Source organism: Erpetoichthys calabaricus, chromosome 1 (assembly GCF_900747795.2).
Source record: "Erpetoichthys calabaricus chromosome 1, fErpCal1.3, whole genome shotgun sequence".
Classification (NCBI taxonomy): domain Eukaryota; kingdom Metazoa; phylum Chordata; class Cladistia; order Polypteriformes; family Polypteridae; genus Erpetoichthys; species Erpetoichthys calabaricus.
In genome coordinates, this window is record NC_041394.2 from 314,453,505 (window position 1) to 314,477,901 (window position 24,397).

The following is a 24,397-nucleotide window of genomic DNA, read 5'->3' on the forward strand; positions in this document are numbered from 1 at the left end:
AAAGAAGATGGTAATAAAAATGCAAAATCCAGGTTTACAAAGTTGATAGAGATCTATGTAATCAGTCTTACAGACGGAATCAAAGCACAAAGCACTTTTGCAATGAAATTATTAATGAGTATGTACACTTAATTAAGACATTGAAAGCTTTCTTTAATTTTTTCATATTGTTTCACATTTAGATACTATTGGTTGCAAGACTTTCCTAAGTGAAAATGGTCTAACAAATGGTTTTGATTCAGAAAAGCTGAAATTTCAACAAGGTTATGAGGACTATTGATATCCTGTGGACATTGGCTGCATTCATTAACAGCTCCCAACTAAGGAATTCTGTCTGTACATATATTAACCTAAATTCTTGATCACCTGACCTGCACCAGGAATTACAAGAAATGGTGGTCATAGCTACTGTAGTAAATTGCTGGGAGGGGGTAGGGTTTAGGAATAAACAGGAAATTCTCATAATCATGAACTTTACATTATTAAGTGCATTGGAAGCCACAGCAATAAGGCATACATTATGGTTCACATGTTTATTGCTGCCTTTTTGTGCCTATACCCTTTGAGTAAATAACTTCAACCTTCCTGTGCTCGAAACAATAGTAACAAAATTTATAAAGAATTCTTGATGGTCAACTTTGATAAAAACCTAAGCAAAATATACAGAAAGGGTAACAAGAGATATGGCCAGAAAATATATTATCCTGTGCATAATTTTCTCCCATCTATAAACTACTTTTGTATTTACAGGACTGAAAGTTTTACCTTTTATCACTCAGAAAAATGTAAAGTGCAGTTACAATTTCAAAATGTATAATTTTCAAAACTACAGATTGCTGCATCCGGCATATCACAGTTACACAAACTTACACTTTTCAAGGCAAAACCTTTAAATGTACATAAACCATCCATCCATCCATTTTCCAACCCGCTGAATCCGAACACAGGGTCACGGGGGTCTGCTGGAGCCAATCCCAGCCAACACAGGGCACAAGGCAGGAACCAATCCAGGGCAGGGTGCCAACCCACCGCAGGACACACACAAACACACACCAAGCACACACTAGGGCCAATTTAGAATCGCCAATCCACCTAACCAGCATGTCTTTGGACTGTGGGAGGAAACCGGAGTGCCCGGAGGAAACCCACGCAGACACGGGGAGAACATGCAAACTCCACGCAGGGAGGACCCAGGAAGCGAACCCGGGTCCCCAGGTCTCCCAACTGCGAGGCAGCAGCACTACCCACTGCGCCACCCTGTACATAAACCAATACTTTTATATTTACTATAATTTACTATACTTAAGCCCAGTGTTTGAACCCCAGTTGAAAATTAATGTATACTCAGACACACATTATTATTTTAATTACACATTTGTCATTTATTACATTTGTTTGATTCTGCGTCTATAAATTGGCAAGTGTATTTCAGTAATATGTTGCATGTTTCCTGTACCTTTGATTTCTGCCTTGTATATGCTGCTGGGCTAGTTATACTCCCTGTAAACATGCACTGGAATAAATGGTCTTACATTTATTAATATCTAAATGTAGATGTGTGAAACAAGTAAAAGAAGTTACTGCAGGAAAAAAAGCGTTCGTGTGTGTACACATGACATAATGGTTAAGGCTTGGAACCCCTCTACTGACACTGTGAGACCATGAGCAAGTCACCTTACCTGCCTGTGATCCAAATTGAGAAACAAATGAAACGTACCCAATTGTATCTCAAAGGCTGTAAATCGCCTTGGATTAATAATATACACACACATATTGTGACGACTGTTGATGAAGTGGATTATCTGTTTAAATGACCCCAAAAGTCACTTAAGGTTGCGCGCTTATTCACAACATGCCATTTTCTTAAATTCCAGTAAAATGGAACGTATAGGTTTAATTCAATCGTGGCTTTAATTAAGTTTCTTTGATCATCTTCATTTCAGTGTCCTTAAAAGACACCGGCGTGCGCGCACACATTTACAACTGTCATTCCAAGCACCTAAGCATATGGAATTTAAATATTTACGAAAACGGAGATTTAAATAAAGTTTCTTAGACCATCGATGTTCCTAAAAGACACGAGCATATTTACAGATCTATATATAACACGAGAGCACATGGCGAGACAATTTTGGAGGCCAAGCGATATGATACAGTTAAATTCGCGACGTGTCCCGCTGCTGATGCAATTCGTGATGGAGCCACTGACTGTACAACGTGGCTGCTGCCAGGCTAGCAAAAGAGAGGGGTCTCCCTGCAGCAGAAACCGTACCGCCCAAGAGAAAGAAGAACGCAGAGCCTAGTGACAAGGGACAATCACAACAGGAAGGCAGAACCTTGGGGCAGAAGCAAACCGCTGTTTGGTTGCTGAATTGTGCGTGGACAACATGTGTGGAAGTAGAAAGCGGGTGATTCAAAGTTGGCAGCACGCAGCACTCTAATTTTGACACGCGGCGGTACAGGTTTCTTCGCTGGTTTACAAAATGTTTGCGATCATCATCTTTTCAAACTGTAATTCTTACAGTGAATCGAGCTATATGGTTTTCTTAACAACCGGAAGAGAAAAAAGCAAATCCTAACGACTTAGCAGAGGTTAGCTGGGAGACGGAGCCGGTTGTACTCACGCTACTTGTGGAGAATTTCCTCGTGAGCCGACTGGCTATCCACAGCATTGTGTGTTGACACTTGAGACAGACGTCCGTGCAGAACAAGTTTTACTTCGTGGCAAGGAGAGAACGATTTCCCGCAGAACACACCTGCCCCTTCACAGTGCGCGTGCCAACAGGACTAACAGCTTATCGGCGAGACCTCGACTAGGGGGCGTGCAGTTACTGTGTGCAAGGAGGCAGAGCCTTTTTATGACGCTTTTCTCTGGCGCCGTTACTGCCATAAACGTTCCCAGTTCTTAGCAAATGGCAATGTATGTTTAGGGAGAGGGAAAATGTTTACTACATGATAATGTAGTAAGGTTGTAGAGAAAATTCAAAATGGACCCGCGTTTGTGTTGCCGTGCCTCATTCATATCTGCCGTCCGAGGTCGGACTTACACCCGAATCAGTAACAATTGTTGCTGTATGACATGCCCATAAAAGAAACGAATGGAAGGAGAGCGGGCACCACAAGCTTTTATATTATCTCAGAAGCATACATGAGGTCATTTTGTGTTGTTTTGAAATATGTATCATAACCGGGGTTGGCATTCCCAAAACTTAAGTGGGATGTGCACATCATATAGGCTACCCAATATTTCCTCATCCAAGGCAGGAAATGGCTCTGAACTGGGAATCAGCTCATCACAGTACCCTTTTGATATCACCAATTTAACTAACAGGTACACCTTTGGAGGTGTAAACTGAGAACATGTTCAACACCTTTACTGTACATCATGTTAAACCTAACGTATTTTGCACATGACAATTTATGTGAACACTAACGTCAGTTGCCTTACCACCTGCACTTCAGAACAGGTAATCCACTGGAAGCTAAGCATGTTGGATGGGAGACCATCTAGGAGAATCTTGGGCTACTGCTGGAAAAGGTGTTGGTGAGGCCATTGAGGATGTCTATCCTGTGGTCTGCGTGTGGATCTCAATGCCCCTGCACTGTAAAAACTGACACTGTCCTTTGGATGAGACATAAAATGGTGATCTTACTCTCTGCATCCTTCAAATAAAGTAGGTTCTACTCTGACCTCCTGCCTAAACTGTCCACCACAGCCTGGTAATTATGTCCCCCTAATCATTTCCCGTCCCTTACTGCCTAACTATCTCTGTCACCCCTTCACCATGTCTGGTGAGAGCACTGGTGCAAGAATGGCTACCAGTGCATCATCCAGTTAGAAAAGTTAGAAGAGGTTAGAAAAGTGCTGTACACAGTAATTGTATTTTATTATTCTTACTAATGCAAAATATTTTGTCAAAATGCATTAACAAAACTATTTTTACACAGCATTTGCAGTAATATAACATTCTCAAACATGCATCATTCTATTAAGAATTTGTGGGGAACCACATCCTAAACCAGCAGCACTGGGAAAAAGGCAGGAAATATCCCTGGAAGGGGACGTCGTTCCTTCTTTGTGCTACTCCTGGGAGTACACCAAGTGGTTTGTTAAGGAGAACTTGAATCACTCCCAGGTGTGGTGAAAGCCCAAAGTAGGGCTATGCCAGACTCCCAAATCCAATGGAGCCCAGTTGAGATCCGAGGTGCCTCTGCAACACAGGGGGGCTACCATCTAGCGCTCTGGGGGAGGCAGTGCCCTGTGAACATCTGCTCCCCCAGTCCTTTTACTACGATGGCCTCACGGCTGTAAAATGACCCAAGCCAACCATCACAATGGTTATTAATAATAATTACAATCATAATAATAAAAAAATTATTTTTATGTTGGTGTTTATAGAGGGGAATGAGAGGGTTGAATCATTGAGTTAAAGTGGCAGAAGTGAAGAAATTGACTAATTTGTGTAAATTAACTGTTTATTTAGACTTTTCAATGATAGTAAATTTTGACATCACTTACTGCCTCTGTAGTACTACTGGGAGAACTGGTAATTCTTGAGGTAACTTGAAGAGACATCAATGGAAGTAAAATTAAGTGATTTTTATTTGTGTATTTCTGTGCTATACATGGATTTTCCTTCATAAATACCATGTTTAAAAACATAACTACACACAATTAGTAATAATATTCTTTCTAGAATTCTCAAAATTGAAAAGTTCATATGTTTTCATGGTTGCAGAAATTAAATTTAAGAAAATACTAAAATACAATTGTCAAGTTAGCCTGCTTATTTAATTAATGGATACCTTACCTGAATAATGGATACTAATCTGCATTGTAAAACATATTTTATACAAATTTTGCATGAAAGAAGTTCAGTGTGCTTTTCCATGAGACACTAAGAGTTAGTCAGAAGTATTAATAACCCACTATAGGAAGGTTACATACCACGTATCACTTGGTTGTTTTCTTTAATTTATCCACAAAGATATCAAGTCTGCTCAATGCTTTAAGCATGAATATCCATTTAACCCTATCATGAATAGAGAAGGAGGTTGGGAGCATGCGCTTATACAGTAGTTCATTGCCGCACCCACCACAAATCGAACCGCCTGGATTGGGACCCAAGCGGGTAACAGCTCAGCACCACATTGGAACAGTGTTAGTTTTATTACACTGGCTGGAGTGCCAATCCTGCCACCAACCCTCAAATTTCCCTTGCAAGTTGGAGGACCTGCTTGAAGGTTAATGTCATACCCAGGACAAAGCAATTGCAGGTTAAGGGACTTGCTCATAGGCCCAATGGAGTGAAGTCACTTCTGGCTTTTACGGGATTCAAACCTAGCCTCAGAGCCACCACTCCGCCCAAACAGGCACATATAAAAACTTAATTCATGCTAAAGAAATGAATGCTCACTAAAATAGATACTGTACAATGAACATATAAATAATATAGCAGTAAGCACTAAAATTTGTCACTCTACATAAAAAGACACCTTGTTTTGAATTTTGTTACATTTTATTTGAAGAAAATAATGTTAAATACAATCGAGTAGAACAAGAAATGACTTCATTGTCAAACTATAAAAAAGATGAAAAGAAAAAATCATTAGATATTAAAAAAAAAAAAAAGAAAACTGGATCGAAAAAAGGCAAAACCTAACAAAACATTATTAAACCCCCACCCGAGAAAAAGAGAAGAAAGCCAACAGTATTGGCAAAAGTTTTAGAAAAATAAAAACAAACAAAGAAAAATGTTCCTTTCTCTACCGTTTCTTTTTAAATTTTTTAACCAAAGTCAGGGAACAATCAAAAAATTTCAACTGACTGAAAATATTCTCTGTCTAAGTAGGGAAACTACCATTTTTTTCCTTCTATGACTTTGTCTTTTATTGCTTTCACATGTATCTTAAGAAAGCTATCAGATCACCATTCAATAAAGGTCATTGTCTTAATACTGAAACATTTGTGAGAATGTTGCTTCTTGCTATCTTTTCTTTTTTTCTGCAGTTTTATTTTCTTGTGTTTATTGTTCTCTCAAAACTTTTTCTTATTAGAAATTGTGAATTGTTCTGCTTTAGTTACATATTTTGAGCTATTTTATGTTGTATTTACTATGCTAATTGTTAACTGGAAAAGCAGGTTTTCAAATTAATTTATATTCCTCAGGTGCTGAAGTCAATAGGACTGCAGTAACTGGACATACATTTAAATCTCCATGTTGTAGCATTAACTTTTGTAGCTTTGTTCTTTAGCTCCTCTTTTTGGCTTCTCCTTTGGTTATGGTGTACTCTCTTTGGGTTAGTATTTTCTGAATTTTAATCCAAATTCGGTAATTTGGATTTTTGTATTTGCACTATAAATACTTTTCAAAACTGTATATATTACTTTTGTTTTCATTAAATTTTTATATTTTGCATTTTTTATTTGGAATATGACATTTCTATATTTTTTTAGAGAAATAATTTTGTCTACTGTCTTTCCTGTGACAAGACTCTGCAAACTTCTTTGCAACCTCCACTCATATCTCCTTCTCTTTTCAAACGCTCCGACCCTTCATCCCAAGATTAATCAATGGCAAACAGCCTGCAAGCATATGTGACTGTAGATGCAAGCAAGTTAAACTGTTCCGATTATGCAAAGTCATTCCCTTGTGTAACTGAATATTACTTTATCAGTAAATTTATTCATACCTTTCTGTTAAGTTAGATGGGTGCATACAAATTATGAGGCCCCATGGGAAAAACCCAGAGCTGAAAGACCAAATGAACACAGTACTAGATGATCAAGGCAAGGAAAAATACCATAAAAGGCACTAAAGAGAAGTTTTCTTATATTTTAGCCAGATTTATTATTTCTTTGTATATTCATTATTTTAAAGCATTACAGATGTTTATGTAATGTGTTATTTTTATTGTTTTGTTTTCTTTAGTATTTGTGTGTAATGTAATGTTCTCTTATGTCCTTTGTGTTTTGTGGGTGGTGCCCAAGAGGTGGGGCAGCCCTGATGTCACTGCAGGTGAAAACCCGACTATATATACTGCCAGGGAAAATGCCTCAGAGCAGTCCTTTTTTAAATTTGCGTTTCCTGGTGTACTATTAATATTTTGCTCTGTTTATTGGATTTGGCTTATGGATTGTGATTTGGGACTTGTTCACTTTGGATTGCGTTTCTAGAAACTCCTTTTTAGTTATCCCTGAATCTTTTTTGATAGATTTTGCTTTTTCAAATAAATATTTTCATTTCTAAGAGATTCTTTCCTCAGTTTGTCTCTTCAAGCAAGTTTCTCTTCCTTGAGAGGCATCTCAGGACATTTTAGAATTTAAATTTTGAACATTAAAATACAGTTTCTCCATTTTGAGTCTGGTCAGCCTGCAGCTGACAGGCAGTTGATGGGGGCTGGCTGGTTTAGGAAGAAGAAATAGCTTCTGATAGCTTATTTGAAGGCCACACACCCTTCTATTTTGTGTGCTAGTCAAACCATGAGGATGTTTAGCTTTATTAACAAGGCACCCTATTAAGTGATGCAACAGGAATCATCACTGCAATTTGGAACAACATTTTCAAATGCTTTATTACACATGGTAATACTAGAAAAGTTAGAACCATTCATGTGAATACTGTGAAATAAACAGACAAGATGAAGGGTTGGAGGGTACCTCAATGGCAAACCTCTTCTAATAGGCAAGCTTATTAAGTAAACAAAAATGTAACCCAATAAAGACCAATGTGGGTTGATAATAATAATTATTTACATTTATGTAAGTCTTTTCTCACTACTCAAAGCAATCTACATAGAGAATGGGGTGCCACTTCATCCACCATTAATGTGCAGCATCCACCTAGATGATGTAATGGCAGCCATTTTGCACCAGTACGCTCACCACCCATTAGCTGCTGGGTGGTTAAGGGGTGAGAGAGATAGCCAATTAGAGACAGGTGATGATTAGGGGAACAGAATAAATAGGCCATGGATGGCTATTTAGCCAGGCCCTTGAGATACACCCTGCTCTTTATGAAGGATGCCCAGGGATCTTTATTGACCACGCAGAGTCAGGACCTCGGTTTTACATATCATCCGATGCACAATGTCATTTTTACAGAACAGTGTCCCCATCAATGTACTAGGGTATTGGGATCCACACACGGAACCAGTCTAAGCTCCCCCTTTAGTATAGCTGCTGGCTAAGTCTTTAAAGCACACTACTGGAGGGTTGAAGTGTAACTACCAGATGTGGGTTCTTGAAAGAACACCAACTTGCAGGTTCATTGGTACTTATATATGGTCTGTGATTCTGTGTAACAAGAGAGGTTACATAAGTCAACTGTCTAACCTCTCCTTTTAGGCATTCTACTACTATACTGCATTCATCTTACGCTGAAGTCCACAAACAACCTTAATTGTTTTACACAGCACCTTCCTACAGAGAATAGACTCTCCAGGTACTTTACAAGCACAAATAATTACCACAACTCTTTATATACATATTTTTTTTAACAAATAAAGCAGAGACCAGCAATTTTGTTTATGTTCCCACTGTGAAATGTTGTGGTGCAGAATTCCATCTCCTTATCCTTTGTACTACTGCTGTCCTCCAGAACTTTACAAATGTATATGCATTTACATGAATAATAGCTTGGTCAAGATAGTGGAGGTACTATATAGAACACCAGGATACCAGAGTCAAAAATAGTATAGAAGGGTTAGTAATCATTAGTAATGATTGCCAAGCTTTTATTAAATTAATTAGCACCCTCAATAGGGATCTGCTAAACTAAAGCAGTGGATCTTCAGTCTGGATTTCAGTGGGCTTGTCCTGAACCCAACCAGACTGATCAATCAATCCACAGTTTGCTAAAGGTTTAAGATTATACAGTAGTTTTATTTAGAGTTACAATTTTCAGAGGGTCAGTATATTTCAAATGTTTTTGTACACTGTGGGATACATGCATTTACAAGCTTGGTAAGGAAAGACAGGTCAATCCATTTAAAGCTTTACATGTTTAAGAGAGGATTTTAAAACTGTCCCTAAACATAAATGAAGGCCAACTGTAGATACTTTAGGAGTTATAAAGTGGATTCAGAAATTGTTCAGACCCTTAACTTTCAGCACACTTATTGCATTGTACATTTAATTTTTAAATAAATACATTTTCCATTTTTCCCATCAATTAAACTCAATACCCCATCATGACAAAGTGAAAACATTTTTTCAGGAAGATTTGTAAATGTATTAAAAATCAAAAACTGAAAACTCTCATTTACAGAAGTATTCAGACTTTTTGTTGTGTCACTCCAAATTGTGGTCAGGTACATCCTTTTTGCTTTAATTATCCTTGACATGTGTCTACAACTTGATTAGAATCCACCTGCAGCAAGGTGAATTGACTGGAAATTGTTTAGAAACGTACACACCTGTATATACAGTAGAAGATCCCACAATTCACCCTGCATGTCAATACAAAAACCAAACCATAAAGTCCAAGGAATGCCCTGTAGACGTCCACAATAAAACTGTAGTGAGGCATAGGCCTGGGCACACAACTACAAACTGAGGTGATGGTTCCCTCCTTCAGCACAAAAATGACCTGAAGCATACAGCCAAGACAATTTTGGAATGTAAGTGCTCCTCAAAGTTCCTCCCATTCTTTTCCCGTTCTACTAAATCATCTTATGTGGATTATTTATGTTTGGTTTCTTTGAGTTATGAAAAAATTGTATGCGTGCTTAATTGGAAAAAAGTTATTACTTTTTTTAAAGATAATATCTGTTACATTTTCTTTTAAAATATAAATACAAAACAAGAAGATACAAAAACAAACACTGAGGTTAAAAAAAAATACAGTAACTCAGCTCAAAATAGCTCAGATGGCACAGAAAAAATCACAAAGAGAAAAGAAAGCCTACATTGTGCAAATAGCAAATATCAAATATGGATCAAATTACTGCCTTAAATTAAACCTTTTGTCAGAGAGGTCAGTGCCATTATACAGTAGGTCAAAAAGAGTATCCGTACTTTGTAAAAGACAAGTTAGGTGGCAAAAAGATATATATTCTAAAGTAATCGTAAGGTAAATTTTAATAGGAACACTTTAAGAAATCCACAACAAAAGGACGTTTTCCTTAGTGCTTTTAATAATGTGTCTCTTTGTGGGGCCAAGTAAGAGAAATACTGGGTTAATTTCTTTCTGTATATTTTTTTAAAATCCTTCAGTACCATTGAAGTTTAACACCAGACCACTGTCAATAATTGAGATTGCATGGACGTCTCTTTTGCACGTTGGGCATTGCAGACAATTTGCTCTAATTTACTTTTAAGATTAGGAGACACATTCATTAGAGACAGGTATTTTATGTCATTGTCCCACATTTGCCCAGATATTTCTACATTCAACCCCTGCTCCTATAACACCCTTAGCCTCGAGTACTGCAGTTTGAGCAATTTTTCATTTTTAGGTAAAACAAAACAGCAATAAATGTATCCCATTTATCACAGAAAAAATGCCTCTCAATTAATGAGAACAAACACCCTTCTTTATCTGCAAAAAAATCTTCAGCTGCCTGTGCGCCATCCGTAATACAGTATAACAAAAGAAATTCCAAGCGATAATAATAATAATAATAAAGCCAGGACCCATAAATCCTGGCCTGATATCAGTGTTTCTAATTGATAATCGTATTTATCTATGTCTCTAGATAAACCTCTATACTCTATTTCTGACTTAAAGTTCCTACGGAAAAGTAAAGAAAGAGATTATAACTTACAACAAACAGATTAGTTTAGTCCTGATAAGAAGACCAAATAAACTGACATTTTCATATACTTAATTAAAAATATTCTTTAAAAAACATTTAATGAAAGACAGAAATGAAGAAAAAGCGCTCCTACATTGAGAATTTCACCGCACGTTACCTCAGTTCCGTAATCTTGGTAATAAACTACAATAACCATCGGGCTATGCAAAAATCATAAAACACTACAAATACCAGAAGTTTCTTCAAACGGAAAGGGATGTCACGCGCAACCTCACGCGACAGAATAACCCTCCCACCTTCTTTCGGGATTTTACTGCTCCTGAACGCTACCGTAGGTACAGTGATAGCGTAAAAGGGGACGATGGCAGTAGAAGCTGTCTCTCCGGATTGGGAATTTGATCGTTTCGATGACGGTTCTCAAAGTAAGATTTTTACTTAGTCATTTAACTCTTGTTTACATTCGCGTAGCTTCAAGTGTGCTAATACTTCGAACAACCCGGAACGTAAAAAAATAACAATCATTGTATTGAGCAATCAACCAACTCTTCTGATCCTTGTTATTTGCACTATAAGGCGAATTAATGTGTTTAGTTAACAGCCGATCGAACAGTGAGACATTATATCCTTCATGCGGCTTCTTCACTGAAGTGTACAAGTTCTGCACAAGTTCATTCAATATGATCGACTTCACCGCGCTGAGTCTTTACTCGCAGCATCTAAAATCAGTGTTTTTTTTACTTGTTGTCAGTCTTACTATCCTGTTATTTTAACTATATTAACTGAAATGTGTATTTACCTTTAACTGAAAACAGTTCACAATAGATTCCTTGAACTAGAATAAGTTAATAATCAATTGACCATAATAAAAGGTTAGGTTTTGGTTGTGGCTAAAGTAGGAATGAAACACAGTGTTTATTAATACTGTAATACATCTCCATGCGTAAGGTTCTGGCACGTATGTACTGTATCGAAAGATTTTTTTATGTTCTCGGTACGTTTGTTTATCTGCTGTCATGAACTGTCAAAATTCCAATATGACAATTTTGTGAAAGTTATTTACTGTGTCTGTGGGAATGGTGTATGAATGAAGAGATTATCTGAGCCTTTCCTCATTCATTCCTCTAAAGATGAGTTGGATAAGTTGATTCCAACTCAGAGAGGAGCCGAATACTCCAAACGTTTGATGCTGAACAGTAGACACACTCACAAATGAGAAAGGTGACAGTGATCAGTTGGGTGCATAGAGTTTCACAGTTGAAAAGGGAGGCAAATTCAGTGGTAAGAGAAGGATTGATGTGTTGGATTGGTGCTTTGCACAGGTGAAGGAGATGCTAGAAATAAGTGACCAAAAGGGACACCAGTAGGGAAAGAGACTGCAAGGGAGGCCAAGAAAGAGGTAGGTATATTGGTGGTGGTTAATAGTAGCCTTACCCATGAGTTCACCAAAGGTCACTAAAATTAGATTAAGGAATATTGGGAGGCATCCAGCCAATCTGGGTAAATACAGTTAATGGCCACAAAGCTGCTTTTTGTTGTGGTCTTGGATAATTAATTATTTGCTCCTAACATCCACATTTGGATTCATGGATTTAGAAAATATGTTTCCTTCATGTACAGTATCTGTACTCGTTTTGGTCATAGAAAGTGTTTTGAGGAATTGTTCCTGATGAAAGTTTATTTTAGTCTGACTAGTAACTACAGGCAACTGTGGAATTGTTACTATCTGAGCTGTTTAACAATAACACCTTTTTCAGTTTTGCACATTTTAAAATTATTAATAGCTTGATAAAAGTTTGTTTCTGTTTCACAGTTTATATAAACTGATGTGTATTTTTTATTTATTTGTTTTGAGAATATTGTGCAGTGACACTATGACAATTTTCTTTTGACACTCAGAAATCCATGCTGAGGTACAGCTGAAAAATTATGGAAAATTCCTGGAAGAATACACATCACAGCTAAAAGGCATTGAGGATGCCTTGGACGACACAATTGGAGATGTTTGGGATTTTACTCTGGATCCTGTATCACTGAAGGTATTGTAGGCATGATTGTGTGCACCATTTTTGAATACCCAACATTCCTGGAAACCTTTTTGTGTTTCTGTCACAATATGATTTTATTTTTAGAAACATTTTAATATTCTGCTGATCCCACAATGACTAACTCTGGGGCTTTCACCAAACTGCTTAAACTTTAAGTGCTCCAGGTGAAAAAAAATGTGAAAATTTCTCTCCATCCATTTTCCTTTAATAGAATCTAGTTCTCTGTAACCTGTCATCCTAGCAGTGAGATCAAGCCAAAATCCAGTTATAGCTCAGATGTTAGTTGATCATAGGGTGCACTTTCACCTCCAACCACATTATATTATTTTTTAGATTAGGGATTATAATATATTGAATTATTCTTCTTTCATATTTAAACTGGATCTCTGTGAAAATCGATAAAGATTTAGGGCAACAATTTAGCAAAAAATAAAACCTTCCTTTAACTGTATTGCATTTCCTGTTTATATTACCTAGAGCCAGTAAAAGATAATACTGTGTTCTCAACTTAAACATATTTCATTTATACTATGTATTAGTTTAGGCTACTGTAACAATTATGAAACCATATTGTATTTAAATATCAGCATATCAAGGAATATTTTTCAACCACCAGAAAGCTAATTTATGCATGACTTTTCAAAGTAGTCACCATCAACATTGAAGCATTATTTCTCAGGTGCTTAATCAACCGGTATAAGCATGACACAGAATCCTCCTTAGTCAATTGGTCATTTACAGCTTCAATGAGATAATTGTGAGTTTCAAAAACTTCCCCACACAGAAGTCATTTGATTTTTGAAAACAACCAAAAATCGTAGGGTGCTAAGTCAGAGGACTAGGGAGGGACGTCCACCAACTCAACATCAGAAAGTTGAATGGTAGCCATGGTCAACTTGGCAGTGTGAGCTAGCATGTTGTTGAAGTGGAGTAAAGATCTGGAAAGGGGAAACCTCTCTTTATTCCACAGAAAACACAGAGCAGGCAGTTTTCTGAGTACTTCTTGGCTGTCACTTTGGCCTGTTCCTCCAGCATCACTGAAGTGGTGAGATGTTTCCAAGAGGAAAAAAAAGGCGAACCTTGTTTTGCTAGCTTATTTGCAGGGCCTGGCCTTGGCTGGGGCCTTGGAGTCCTTGGGCAGCCACTCTTTGGCTGATTTTAAGTTTCATTCTCAATAAAACTAAGCCAGGCTTCATCTCTAATCGCCAAAAATCAAATTTGGGGAACTGACCCTCTTGAAAGTTTTGAACAAAGACTCAACAGAAAGTTACTCAACACTGCATCAGTTCTTCTTTCAGAAGACGTTTCACCCAGCAGGCAGAAAGCTTGGAAAAATTCAGCTTCATGACTTCCTATGGGGATGAATTTTTTTAAAACTATGGAATAATGGTGCTCTCCTGGAAAATCAATGTGCACACCAGAAAAGCTCAAGGAAGACTGATGGCTCAAGACTTTCTGAAAGCCCCCGTATAGCATTGGTTTACCCATAGAGCCTTGCACTTTCCAGCTCCAACAAATATTGTGCATATCTTACTAAAAGCACAATTTTTCACTATACAATATGTATTTTATGACCTGTTACAGTATATGTTTATTAAACTTAGGTGTGGGCAGTATTATATTTTACGGTTGCAACTGGTACAAAATATGGTGACATTTTGAAAAAGGGAGAGGTTTAGGAAGAGAGAGAGAGCTATTACTTGAATAACCTGTTGTTGACAAGAATTTCAAGACAACGATGCATTGTCCCACATCTTTTAAGTTGTTTTGCTCATTTTTATAGAAGGTACAGAAAGATAACTTTCCATGGGTCAGCAACCTAGCAAAAAGATACTTTTGCATTTCTGCCACACGTACATCTCCGGAGAAGGTATGCAGTTCTGATGCCAATTTTGTCAAATATCAGAAATCATCCCTCCAGACTGAGTGTATAAACAAAGTAATCTTTTTCACTAAGATTTCAATGCCTGCCTGTTTGATAGACTGACATAGCAGATAGAAAAAGCACTATGCATCAGCTTGTTGTAGTTTACTTTAATTCACATTCTAACTAATGGAGGGTTTGTTATTAATGTTAATGTTGGCTTAGAATTTTAGATGCGGAACAAGACTACTAACTTAGAATAGCTCGGTTGGATATGCTTCTCTTTATTTTTGCAAACATTTAATTAATTTACTTGCTATCAATAGTTACATTGCCTCCAAGGAGTCCATCAGCTGTGTTACCAGACACGAGAAATTATCTTGTTTTAGTATTTAAAAAAAAAAAGTGTTGATTTTAAATTCTGTTTTGTTAAGTAAATCATATATAGATGACCAGAGTGGGCGGCACAGTGGCGCACTGGTAGCGCTGCTGCCTCACAGTTAGGAGACCCGGGTTCGCTTCCCTCCCTGCGTGGAGTTTGCATGTTCCGTGTCTACGTGGGTTTCTTCCGGGTACTCCGGTTTCCTCCCACAGTCCAAAGACATGCAGGTTAGGTACATTGACGATTCTAAATTGTCCCTCCTAGTGTGTGCTTGGGGGGTGGGTTTGTATGTGTGTGTGCGCACACGTGCCCTGCGGTGGGCTTGCGCCCTGCCCAGGGTTTGTTTCCTGCCTTGCGCCCTGTATTGGCTAGGTTTGGCTCCAGCAGACCCCTGTGACCCTGTAGTTAGGATATAGCTGGTGGGATAATGGATGGATGACTAGAGCCTCCTTCTATACTGAAGTGGCATTGTTCTTGCCATTTTACTAGCTATTTGTTGTTGCCATGTAGCAGCACAATTGACGGAATATTGGTGACTCTCAGCCATGTTCATTTTCATATAAGTGTGGACCAATGAGCTGGTTGGCTGATGGGAAGCTTTTTATAGTGGGATCCTCTTTTTCATATAGTGAGAAAGATCATTTCATAATGTTTGCTTTAATTACAATTCTGGTACATTAGAGCATAGTTCAGTAATGGATTACAGCACCTGACGAAGTATTCTGGAAAAGGATGTGCTGTTGACTAGAAAAGGAGAGATGTTATATGTATCAAATTTAGTGTGATAGCAAATTCATTTCACTTTTATATTTTTCTATAGGTTTTCCAATCTTACATTAACCTTTAACGTTAATTCGATTATTAGAACAATTTTGACAAAAAGGCCGTTCAACACAAAAAGATAATCAATGCTGTTTATGTAATCTAATATCCAAAATTACATCAAACTGAGTTTTAAAGGTTCTCATTATACAGTATATTATATTTCAGATGTATTTCAGTGACAGCACACACAACATAAAATACACTTTGAAATGATAACTGTCATTTTCACATGTAAAGTTTTAAAAGCGTGAGCTCTGCTGAGTACTGTTTTTTGATTGGCAAATTGTTTGGTAGAGTGCATGTAAATGTACATTTATAGACATATACAAATTCCTGAGAGAATGGGGAATTCTGGACTGCTTGAATTAAAGTACCTGCTTCATGCAGTGATTCTGGCCAGCTTTGTCCTGCACTCTGGTCTGCCACAGACAAGCAGAGTCACAATTTTGAGAGTGTGTTTTACTTGCCTGTGGCTCATCGGCATGTGCAAAGTTGCAACTGTGTGTAACCCCTCCAGCTCAGTACACACTACAGCCCACCCTCTCAGCTTTGCTGGGTGAAAATGACAGCTTTCATTTCAAGGTGAATTTCATTTTGTGAGATGTCACTGAAATAAATCTATGAAAAAATAATAAAATAAAGAAAAACGCTACAGAATGTATTTCATGAAATATATAATTGCTTATGCTAACATCATTGTTTTTGCTTTGCACCCTCCCCCATCATAACCTGTCATCTGTGGGGAGGAGCAAAAGCTTTAGATTTGTCAAAAAATTTGATCTCTGGTTTTTGACAGATCTCAAATATTTAGGGTCCTCTGATACCAAAAACATTTATATCTCGATGATGGGTGTGTCTATGTGTCAAAGTTTCTTGAGGACAGGAGCTAAAATGGCTGGACGGTAAAATACTAAACACGAAACTTTAGCCTGTTATGAGATGACGATGTCTTGATTAGTCTTTAAGCCAAATCGTGCAAGAGAAGAGACACTCAAGAGCAGTGTTTCCCAAACTCGGTCCTGTGGCCCCCCCGTGACTGCAGGTTTTTGTTCCAACCAGATCCCTAATCGGTGACAACACCCGATATCACTGATCTCATTTAATTAGCTGGTATTATTTTTCTTTTATTCTACATTCAGAAAAGCACAGCAGCATGATTTTTACATTTATAAGACATTTAGAAATATTTCTGCTTTTGCTATGGATTTAAAGGCTTAACTCTGTTTTGTTGATTTCATTATATTTTGCCCTTTCTCTGTGCACTTTTTCCCCTTCATTGTATTTTATTAATGACAATTAAAAATGAGCAGAGCAGACATGCTGGCAAACAACACTGAATAATCAAAGGCTGTAACTACTTTAGCATCAGACCCACTAATTAGTAAATGATGGATTAATTACCCCTCCTTTAACCGCCACCTTATCGTGGTGGAGGGGTTTGCATGTCCCAATGATCCTAGGAGCTCTGTTGTCCGGGGCTTTATGCCCCTGGTAGGGCCACCCAAGGCAAACTGGTCCTAGGTGAGGGATGAGACAAAGAGCGGTTAAACAAAACCTCCTATGATGAAAAACAATTTTGGACGGCGTTTTCCCTTGCCCGGACGCGGGTCACGGGGCCCCACTCTGGAGCCAGGCCTGGAGGTGGGGCTCGATGGCGAGCGCCTGGTGGCCGGGCCTGCACCCATGGGGCTCGCCGGGCACAGCCCGAAGAGGCAACGTGGGTCCCCCTTCCCATGGGCTCACCACCTATGGGAGGGGCCAAGGAGGTCGGGTGCAGTGTGAGTTGGGTGGTGGCCGAAGGCGGGGACCTTGGCGGTCCGATCCTCGGCTACAGAAGCTGGCTCTTGGGACGTGGAATGTCACCTTTCTGAAGGGGAAGGAGCCTGAGCTAGTGCGTGAGGTTGAGAGGTTCTGGCTAGATATAGTCGGACTCACCTCGACGCACAGCTTGGACTCTGGAACCAATCTCCTTGAGAGGGGGCTGGACTCTCTACCACTCTGGAGTTGCCCCCGGTGAGAGGCGCCGAGCGGGTGTGGGTATACTTATTGCCCCCCGACTTGGAGCCTGTTCATTGGGGTTTACCCCGGTAGACGAGAGGGTAGCCTCCCTCCGCCTTCGGGTGGGGGGACGGGTCCTAACTGTTGTTTGTGCGCATGCACCGAACAGCAGTTCAGAGTACCCACCATTTTTGGAGGTCCTGGAGAGGGTGCTAGAGGGCATACCTTCTGGGGACTCCCTCGTTCTGCTGGGAGACTTCGATGCTCACATGGGCAGTGACAGTGAGACCTGGAAGGGCGTGATTGGGAGGAATGGCCTCCCCGATCTGAACCCGAGCGGTGTTTTGTTATTGGACTTCTGTGCTCATCACGGATTGTCCATAACGAACACCATGTTCAAGCATAGGGGTGTTCATATGTGCACTTGGCACCAGGACACCCTAGGCCTCAGTTCGATGATCGACTTTGTGGTCGTGTCGTCAGACTTGCAGCCACATGTCTTGGACACTCGGGTGAAGAGAGGGGCGGAGCTGTCAACCGATCACCACCTGGTGGTGAGTTGGCTTCAATGGTGGGGGAGGATGCCGGTTAGGCGTGGTAGGCCCAAACGTGTTGTGAGGGTCTGCTGGGAACGTCTGGCAGAGCCCCCTGTCAGAAGTAGCTTCAACTCCCACCTCCGGCAGAACTTCGACCACATCCCGAGGGAGGTGGGTGACATTGAGTCCGAATGGGCCATGTTCCGTGCCTCTATTGTTGAGGCAGCTGACCGGAGCTGTGGCCGTAAGGTGGTCGGTGCCTGTCGTGGCGGCAATCCCCGAACCCGTTGGTGGACACCGGCGGTGAAGGATGCCGTCAAGCTGAAGAAGGAGTCCTACAGGACCCTTTTGTCTTGTGGGACCCTGGAGGCAGCTGATAGGTACCGGCAGGCCAAGCGGAATGCGGCTTTGGTGGTTGCTGAGGCAAAAACTCGGGCGTGGGAGGAGTTTGGGGAGGCCATGGAGAACGACTTTCGGACGGCTTCGAGGAGATTCTGGTCCACCATCCGGCGTCTCAGGAAGGGGAAGCAGTGCAGTGTCAACACTGTATATGGAGGGGATGGTGCGCTGCTGACCTCGACTCGGGACGTTGTGGGTCGGTAGGGGGAGTACTTCGAAGACCTCCTCAATCCCATTAACATGCCTTCCAATGAGGAAGCAGAACCTGGGGACTCAGAGGTGGGCTCCCCCATCTCTGGGACTGAGGTCACCAAGGTGGTCAAAAAACTCCTTGGTGGCAGGGCCCCGGAGGTGGATGAGATACGCCCGGAGTTCCTCAAGGCTCTGGATGTTGTAGGACTGTCTTGGTTGACACGCCTCTGCAACATCGCATGGACATCAGGGACAGTGCCTCTGGATTGGCAGACCGGGGTGGTGGTCCCCCTCTTTAAGAAGGGGGATCGGGAGGGTGTGTTCCAACTACAGAGGGATCACACTCCTCAGCCTCCCTGGAAAAGTCTATTCAGGGGTCCTGGAGAGGAGGGTCCATCAGATAGTCGAGCCTCGGATTCAGGAGTAACAGTGTGGTTTTCGTCCTGGTCGCGGAACAGTGGACCAGCTCTATACCCTTAGCAGGGTCCTGGAGGGTGCATGGGAGTTTGCCCAACCAGTCTACATGTGTTTTGTGGACTTGGAAAAGGCATTCTACCGTGTCCCTCGGGGAATCCTGTGGGGGGTACTCCGAGAATATGGGGTACCGGCCCCCCTGATAAGGGCTGTTCGGTCCCTGTACGATCGGTGCCAGAGCCTGGTCCGCATTGCCGGCAGTAAGTTGAACCCATTTCCAGTGAGAGTTGGACTCCGCCAGGGCTGCCCTTTGTCACCGATTCTGTTCATAACTTTTATGGACAGAATTTCTAGGCGCAGCCAGGGCGTTGAGGGGGTCCGGTTTGGTGGGCTCAGGATTGGGTCACTGCTTTTTGCAGATGATGTTGTCCTGTTTGCTTCATCAGGCCGTGATTTTCAGCTCTCTCTGGATCGGTTCGCAGCTGAGTGTGAAGCAGCTGGGATGAGAATTAGCACCTCCAAATCCGAGACCATGGTCCTCATCCGGAAAAGGGTGGAGTGCCCTCTCAGGGTTGGGAGCGAGATCCTGCCCCAAGTGGAGGAGTTCAAGTATCTCGGGGTCTTGTTCACGAGTGAGGGAAGAATGGAGCATGAGATCGACAGGCGGATTGGTGCGGCATCCGCAGTAATGCGGGCGCTGCATCGGTCTGTCGTGGTGAAAAAGGAGCTGAGCCACAAGGCAAAGCTCTCAATTTACCAGTCGATCTATGTTCCTACCCTCACCTATGGTCATGAACTATGGGAAGTGACCGAAAGAACGAGATCGCGAATACAAGCGGCTGAAATGAGTTTCCTCCGCAGGGTGTCTGGGCTTTCCCTTAAATATAGGGTGAGAAGCTCAGTCATCCGGGAGGGGCTCAGAGTAGAGCCGCTGCTCCTCTGCATCGAGAGGAGTCAGATGAGGTGGCACGGGCATCTGATCAGGATGCCTCCTAGATGCCTCCCTGGTGAGGTGTTCCGGGCACGTCTAACCGGGAGGAGGCCCCGGGGAAGACCCAGGACACGTTGGATGGACTATGTCTCTCGACTGGCCTGGGAACGCCTTGGGATTCTCCCGGAAGAACTAGAAGAAGTGGCCGGGGAGAGGGAAGTCTGGGCATCTCTGCTCAAGCTGCTGCCCCCGCGACCCGACCTCGGATAAGCGGGAGACAATGGATGGATGGATGGATTAATTAAACAATTGGAACACGTAGAAAAGGAGAATGAAAATCAAGATGAAAATATTGTTAAATAGAAAAAAATACATTATTTCTATATAACTGCTTGGGTACTTTTTAATATATATATATATAATATATATACATTTTTTATTTTATTTTATTTTTTTTCTTACCAAACTTAGTTTTCTAATTTCTGTACTGTTCTCAAAACACAGAACTTGGGAAATAACACATCACTTAATTAGCCAAGGTCGGGGCACAGGACCAAGATTGGAAAACAGTGCTCTAGAGGAGCCCTCAAATACCATAATTCTGCAGTTATGAATTCTTCTCACCAATTGCTATTGTAATGACCTATTTAATGATCAGAAAGATCAGCATCTAGTAAAGAATTACTGAAATGTTATAGAATTGTTTGGGTAACTTGATTCCTAGGGTGCAAAGCCTACTGCCACTTCTGTCCAAATTATTTTAATTTTATTGCTGCAGTTCACAATACATTTATTTATTTACTTTTTTATTTAATTTTTGTCCACAATATTCCTCCTTAGTGTGAATCCTTTTTGTAATGATTTTATTATCTTGCTCAACAAGTAATTATCTCTGTGTCAAAAGAGGTTTGCTAATAATTCCAATTAAAGCAACATGCAGTATGCCAGTGTCTCTCTCTTGTTTTATTTCTTGAAGCCTCCTGACACTGATGTTGATGTTTGCATGTGTTTATCATGTTCAAAAGAATTACTTATGAACTCTTGTCCGGGTCCTTCTCACTCACCAGTATGAGAACATCCCACATATAATATACTGTTCTACATGTCTTGATGTCTAGTTATTAATCATATTTTTGGCCATCTAGACTTGAAAAATCCTTTGTTTTTTAGGACCATATTTTGTGCAGAAAATTAACCCATATGATAGAGTAAACCAATAGGTGTCTTCAGCAAAAATGATCAGAAAGATTTGAAGTTGTGCATCCCTCATGAACCAGACCTATAGGATACAAGAAGTTAAGATTCCTCCTCTTCACAAAATTCAGAAAATGGGAATTTGTAACACAGTATATAGGCATGTGGAATGCTGTTTTGAGGTTGTTGATCTTGAATATGATAAGACCATTAACGGCGCATTGCACGATAAAATGCAGTGAATACACTTGACTTGAGCATTCAGAATTTTCATATTCTTTCTCTGTACGTTTAGCATTCATTTGCTCAGAGGTTGATGTCCTTACTGCTTCCTGAGCAGCTCTTGTTTTCTCCACACTAGCGGCCCGCTTCTTCTCTTCTTTCTTCGGCATCTTTTTACGTTAAGATTAAGTCAGTGTTTGTTTTTCAATTATTTAGTACGTTTTCCTTAATTTTTCATTTAAGCTGGCACTTATGTCTTCAATCTGCCTCAAGAGTGATTTAAGATATGAAGAGAGAGGGGATGTGACGACAAAGGTGGTAGGGAATGAGAACGGCACCCATATACATGCACTGCACAGCCGCCCTGCTGGCCGCTGCCAAGAGTTAATTCTACAATAAAATAAAATAAAAAAGAGGAATAACCTTAAAGATCAACCATCACCCTGAAAGCGCATAGTAGACGTCACATACAACAACAATAACAACATTTATTTATATAGCACATTTTCATACAAAAAGTAGCTCAGAGTGCTTTACATAATGAAGAAAAGAAAAATAAAAGACAAAATAAGAAATTAAAATAAGACAGCATTAGTTAACATAGAAAAATAGTAAGGTCCGATGGCCAGGGGGGACAGAAAAAACAAAAAAAAAAACTCCAGACGGCTGGAGAAAAAAATAAAATCTGCAGAGGTTCCAGGCCACGAGACCGCCCAGTCCCCTCTGGGCATTCAACCTAACATAAATGAAATAGTCCTCTTTGTAATTAGGGTTCTCACGGAAGGACTTGATGATGATGATGGTCATGCAGACTTCTGGCTTTTAATTCATCACTGTTGGAACATCACGGTGCTTTGAGTAGATGCGCCACCACCAAAAGGACCCCGGAAAAGGAAACAGAAGAGAGAGTAGGGGTTAGTACAGATTTTAGAGCCACCATGAATAGTTATTATAATGAATTGGATATCCAGAGTATCAGGATTAAATTACAGTGAAGTTATGAGAAGGCCATGTTAAAATAATGTGTTTTCAGCAGTTTTTTTTAAAGTGCTCCACTGTATTAGCCTGGCGAATTCCTATTGGCAGGCTATTCCAGATTTTAGGTGCATAACAGCAGAAGGCCGCTTCACCACTTCTTTTAAGTTTTGCTCTTGGAATTCTAAGGAGACACTCATTTGAGGATCTGAGGTTACGATTTGGAATATAAGATGTCAGACATTCCGATATATAAGATGGGGTGAGATTATTTAAGGCTTTATAAACCATAAGCAGAATTTTAAAGTCAGTCCTGAATGACACAGGTAACCAGTGTAGTGACACCAAAACTGGAGAAATGTGCTCAGATTTTCTTTTCCTGGTTAGGATTCTAGCAGCTGCATTCCGCACTAGTTGCAAACCATTTATGTCTTTTTTGGGTATTCCTGAGAGGATTGTATTACAGTAATCTAGCTGACTGAAAACAAACGCATGAACTAATTTCTCAGCATCTTTCAATGATATAAGAGGTCTAACTTTTGCTATGTTTCTTAAGTGAAAATATGCTGTCCTAGTGATCTGATTAATATGCGATTTAAAATTCAGCTTACAGTCAACAGTCACCCCTAAGCTTTTTACCTTCGTCTTGATTTTTAATCCTAATGCATCCAGTTTATTTCTAATAGCCTCATTGTATCCATTATTGCCAATCACTAAGATTTCAGTTTTCTCTTTATTTAGCTTGAGAAAATTACTATTCATCCATTCTGAAACACAAGTCAGACATTGTGTTAGTGAATCAAGAGAATCGGGGTCATCATGTGCTATTGATAAATACAGCTGTGTGTCATCAGCATAGCTGTGGTAGCTCACGTTGTGCCCTGAGATAATCTGACCTAACGGAAGCATATAGATTGAGAAGAGCAGCGGACCCAGGATAGAACCTTTGTGGAACACCTTATAGGATATCATGTGTCTTTGAGTTGTAATTACCACAACTAACAAAGAATTTTCTCCCTGCCAGGTAGGATTCAAACCAATTTAAGACACTGCCAGAGAGGCCCACCCATTGACTAAGGCAATTTCTAAGAATATTATGATCAATGGTGTCAAATGCGGCACTCAGATCTTAGAGGATGAGAACAGATAAATGGCCTCTGTCTGCATTTACCCGCAAGTCATTTACTACTTTAACGAGTGTATTTTCTATGCTGTGATTTGTTCTAAAACCTGACTGAAATTTATCAAGAATAGTTGATAAATAGGTTGTGTTATCAGAAAGTTTTGAAAGCTACAAGATCAAAATTTTTTTCTGAAGTTATTGGGTCTAACTCTCACAACCCCGTGTACTTTTTAACACATTGAGTTCTGTACTTAATGTTCATGAACCTGTCTTTCTGGAAGCCTCTAGGGAAACTTGCGATAAATTTCTTTACTTTTTCTTGAAGAAGGTTGTAAGCGCTAGGGACCTCATTTCACCACCTTCTCATGATCCATCCATTTTAATACCCTGTTTGGCTGTGTTTGACCACTTCGAGCCTGTACTTTGTCCTTTTTAAAGCAGCTTGTTTTCAGTATGAAGCTATCTGGCTCCCCCCTTGATGTTGTTCCTCCTCGACTTCTTAAGGAGGTCTTTTCTACCTTGGGTCCTTCTATTCTTAC

At 40.2% G+C, this 24,397-nt stretch overlaps 2 protein-coding genes across 2 annotated transcripts in view; one reads left to right on the forward strand and one right to left on the reverse strand.

The window, feature by feature from the left end:
- aldh1l2 (aldehyde dehydrogenase 1 family, member L2) overlaps positions 1-2,830 on the reverse strand; it is a 92,929-nt gene extending 90,099 nt beyond the window's left edge. Inside the window, exon 1 of the mRNA XM_028817635.2 lies at positions 2,625-2,830. Coding sequence (XP_028673468.1) covers positions 2,625-2,672 — 48 coding nt within the window. The 5' untranslated portion in view covers positions 2,673-2,830. The remainder of the gene's footprint in view (positions 1-2,624) is intronic.
- An 8,194-nt stretch (positions 2,831-11,024) lies between these two features.
- The window catches only part of washc4 (WASH complex subunit 4), a 122,184-nt gene continuing 108,811 nt past the window's right edge, over positions 11,025-24,397 (forward strand). Inside the window, exons 1-2 of the mRNA XM_028817659.2 lie at positions 11,025-11,180; positions 12,655-12,794. Of these exons, the coding sequence (XP_028673492.1) occupies positions 11,120-11,180; positions 12,655-12,794 (201 nt within the window). The 5' untranslated portion in view covers positions 11,025-11,119. The remainder of the gene's footprint in view (positions 11,181-12,654; positions 12,795-24,397) is intronic.